Here is a 4,262-nt window from a genome sequence, read left to right on the forward strand (position 1 = left end):
GAAATGGTTATGAAAGTAGAGCTTAAAATATGGGACACGTGTTTCGGGGTTTTCCCATTTTTACCTTTTATATTAAGTTCGTCATTCTATTTGTATCTCATCGAAATAATAATTTTAGACCCAACAAAGTATGTATATTCTTGATCAGCGTAAAATTCTAAGACGATTTTGCCCTACCCGTCCGTCCGTCTGTTGTAACCACGCGATAAGATAGGAAGCTAAAAGTTTGCAAAAAATAGCTTTTGTCTGGGGTAGGTCAAGTTCAAAGATGGGCTATATCGGTCCACGATAGTCTCCATACAACGGTACCCCTGATATTCGGTATTTTAATGTTTTTAGCACATTTGTCCATGGAATTGTGGGAAATTCTACACAAGGAGTTCCTTCTGAGTACTTTACCCTTAAGAGTATTGTCTATGTAGGTCCACGATATCATATATTCCCCATATAACGGTATCTCCCTATATTCGGTATTTTGATGATTGTAGCCAAATTTTTCAATGGAATTGTGTGTAAAATCCACACAAGGTGTTCCATTTGAGAACTTTACACTCTGGAAGACAATTGTCTATATAGGTCCACAATATCGTATAGGCTCTAAACAACGAAAACCCCTGATATTCGGTATTTTCATGATTTTTGCGACATTATTCACCGAAATTGTTTCAAATTGTGTATTTAAAGATTGTAGTGGGTACTACAGCCTATTAAAAAATGGGTATGCAGGTCCACGTCTCTGTATAGTCCTCATTTAACGATACCGCCCGATATTCCGTATTTTGATGATTATAAGGACATTGTTCACCGGAATTGTTTCAAATTTCCTATTTTAAGCTCGTAATGGGTACTACAAGATAGGATGGAAAATTGCCTGTGCATGTCCACGTCTTCATTAAGCTCACATATAACGACACCTCCCTTTATTCGGTATTATGTTTTTATAGCCGAAATTAATTACCGGAATTGTTTGAAAAATCATATTAAAGTTCGTAATGGAAACTACAGCCTATGACAAAATTACTTATACAGGACCATGTCTTCGTAAAACCTCTATAAACGGTTTTTTGAGCGGTATTTTGACAGATTTTTTTAAAAGTTTTAAAGTTTCTTCAAAATGGAGGATGGTATTAAAAGTTCGGCTCGGCCGAGCTTAGCTGCTTTTTTACTTGTTGAAAATAAAAGTGCAACTATGCATCTGGATTCATACCTGGATCTTAGGGCCTTTTCCTGTTTATGATGATACGAAAATTAATACAAACAAAAAAAAAAAAAAAAACATGCAAAATTATTGATATTTTTTGTGTTAAATCAAAAATTTTAAAAACAATTTTAAAATAGTGTTTTTCGATTGCATTCACTACCCTATCGTCATATAAAAACGGATCTTTCATATTCACTGCTTAATATGAAATTCAGATACGATTTTCCCCCAAATTTTGATATTTTGTTAGAATGGCTTCAGAAGGGGTTGACCTGTAGTGTCTATCTTCGATCTCGAAATAAGTTTGACAGATACAATTCGTTCTGTAAAATTTGGATAGCATCCGATAATCCCATCCTGGAGTTTTCATGGCTATAATTACTCTAAAGTCTCTGACATAGATTTCGTCCAAACATAGGGTAAAATTCACCCTTTGGCCGAATAATGTGGTATATACCCTCCGTAGACAAAATGCTGAGCCTATGAGAAGTATAAATGCCAAGTCCTCCAAATATACATATATTTCATAAAAATTAAGTAGCCTCTTATGAGTACAAAAAACTAAAGAATACATTCATTAGAGATCTTGCTACTGACAGAAAGCACATTCCTCCAAATTCGTCTATTTAAATTGTAAACTGTTCATATTTTTTCAACAGCCAAGAAAAATTCGTTTCACAGCGCATCAGGCCATTCAACTCCTCGTCATTTGCAATGGAAAGAAAATGAAATGTCATTTTTATTCCCCAAAAGTATTTATTGGCATGCATAAAACGCATGTGTATACGCACACACACACACGTATGCAATTGGGTTAATACAAATACAAAAATGTGTAAACGGATATAGTTGAATATTACCACAGATCGTATCTCAATTCGCCTCAAACTGTTTCCGAATACAGTGGCAACCAAAAAAACAAAATAAGTAGAATAGTCAGTCACCTACTTGTGTCAGACTTCTTTCCGTTCCATGGCGAATCAATTGCATCTTGTTGGTGTTGTTGCTGTTGCCCTGGCTGTGGCAGCGGCCGCATTTACTTGTTGCTGAAACTCATCCAAGATACGACTCTGTGGTATATCGGTTTCCACACGGCTACCCAAAATATCGCTGGCGTTCACACACTGCTGTTCTGGATCAAAGAATATGTCGATGATGATGCGCACACCTAGCGCACGACGAAAAAAACGGATGCAAAATGAATTAAACGATGAACGGTAATCTGTGTGTGTGCGGTTGTTCTTACCTGTGGCTGTCTTGGCAATTGTGGTCTTACTTTGATAGGATGTTTCGATCGGATGACAAGTAACTTCCCCAATGTTATCGTTTGACGGCGACACTAAGCGATTCTTCATCGACATAACGGTACGCAAGGGATTTGGTGGTTGGGCGGATGCTGGTGGTATTGATGCAACGAACTCGGGTGTTTTCTTGTATTCTAGACTCTTCTGCATGTCAGTCTGGCTAGAATTCCCTGCAGCCGCAAGAGCATCATTGCTATGTGGGTCAGTGATGGTTTCAGAGCTACGAAACTTTTGGATGGCAGCAGAACTTTTAAGGTTTCGATTCTGACAGCACTGACAAGCTATACAATTCTTGCAGCATCTTCCATTGGTAATGAGGTTGGCACCGATGTTCTCATCGGCCACCGCCAACATATTGGGTTGAGATCGCGGTTTGGCAGGTGAAACTAGACCACCGAAAGATGGCCTGCGACTATGGAGCGTTGTGTGACTTTGTCTGCGGGACACATTGTTGTTGTTGTTGATGGCGTTTCTTGTATTACCATCGTAGTGTCGAATCATATCACGCACCGAAATCGAACCACTATGGTCCGAATCGGAATAGAAGGAGGTATTCCGCGGTACATAGGACCGGCCACTGCCGAATGCATCGTCATCGTCCACACTTTTGATCCTCAAACGTTGAAAGTCCATAAAAGTTTTGTGATGTTAAAAAAAAACTGAGAAATCGAAGAACAAAAATATATTTTTATGTTTGGGGAAGAAAAAATAATTGGAAAAATTCTCCGAGAAAATATAAATTATGAATATTGTCAATTATGACAAATGGGTACAGTGGACAAAAAAAAAAAAATAGATTAAAAAAAGTTAAAACGTATTAGTCGGATGTATACCCTCAGCCCATGTTCGATTATTTAAATATATTTTTACTTCTTTTATGATTATTCAAATTATTCACCCTCTATGGAGTTGGTTCCGAAAGAATGGGCCGATATTGCCCATTTCGTATCTGGTTGGGAGAAATATTTAGACATAGCAAAGTGTAAAGGATCGCTGTCTTGTTTCGCTAGTTATGACAGATAAAATTATTGAAAATTGTGACCATTTGTGGGTGAGGTACCAGAAGGGGTTCGCAGCTATAAATTATCATCTTCAAAAATGTCTGTATGCGCAAAATTTGAAGAGATTTGGATGGCTATTTTGCTTTCTTTGAGCGCTTTGTTTTTCCCCCAATGTGGGGGAGGTACCAGAAGAAATGCTCCAATCTTTGCCATCTTTACAACAAGTCTTGTGTTGATGGAAATATTGAGATGTACCAAGTCTGAATGGAATCGGATGTTATTTTCGCGTTTTATGAGCTTAATGGATACTCATAATTTTGATCCTTTGTGGGGAACGTACCAGAAGGTACCTCACACCAAATCTTGGGTTAATAGAAATATTGTGATGTGTGTAGTTTGAAGACAATCGAACTCTTTAATCACATTTTCTATGAGTTATAATTATTCAAAATTTTGACCCTTGAGTCATATTATATTGCCTCTACTGTAACTGACTCACTATTCCTTACTTACAAAACTTACTAGATATCTCTGATTTAATCCAACTTCTTTAATTCACAACTCTCTCCGAGAAATTTACTGTTATATTCCCGCTGTCTCTCACTCTCTCTCTCTCTCTCTCTCTCTTGCTCTTAAGCAGACAAGTTCTCCAACTCCACATTAACTCTCAAATTATTAAAAAAAACATATTTTCATGCACATCAATTTCAATTGTAGAATATTTACTTTTGTAATACAATGTAGTTTGTTTAAAGT

General features: G+C 37.1%; 1 protein-coding gene across 1 annotated transcript; it reads right to left on the reverse strand.

Annotated features, from left to right (window-relative positions):
* Nucleotides 1-1,934: 1,934 nt before the first annotated feature.
* LOC105261731 (uncharacterized) lies at nt 1,935-3,252 on the reverse strand. Its single transcript, XM_011293630.3, has 2 exons — nt 2,448-3,252; nt 1,935-2,369 (listed from the first exon to the last, which is right to left on the reverse strand). Exons 1-2 carry the CDS (start codon nt 3,136-3,138, stop codon nt 2,182-2,184), a joined length of 879 nt encoding a protein of 292 aa, XP_011291932.2. The 5' UTR covers nt 3,139-3,252; the 3' UTR covers nt 1,935-2,181.
* Between the last annotated feature and the right edge of the window lie 1,010 nt (nt 3,253-4,262).

The sequence above is a fragment of the Musca domestica genome, unplaced genomic scaffold (genome assembly GCF_030504385.1).
Source record: "Musca domestica strain aabys unplaced genomic scaffold, Musca_domestica.polishedcontigs.V.1.1 12, whole genome shotgun sequence".
NCBI lineage: Eukaryota > Metazoa > Arthropoda > Insecta > Diptera > Muscidae > Musca > Musca domestica.

Coding starts and splice junctions, on each gene's coding strand:
- LOC105261731 (XM_011293630.3), bottom strand. CDS start 3,138: ATGGACTTTCAACGTTTGAGGATCAAAAGTGTGGACGATGACGATGCA. Junction 2,370..2,447: donor AATTGCCAAGACAGCCACAG/GTAAGAACAACC, acceptor GTCGTGCGCTAG/GTGTGCGCATCATCATCGAC.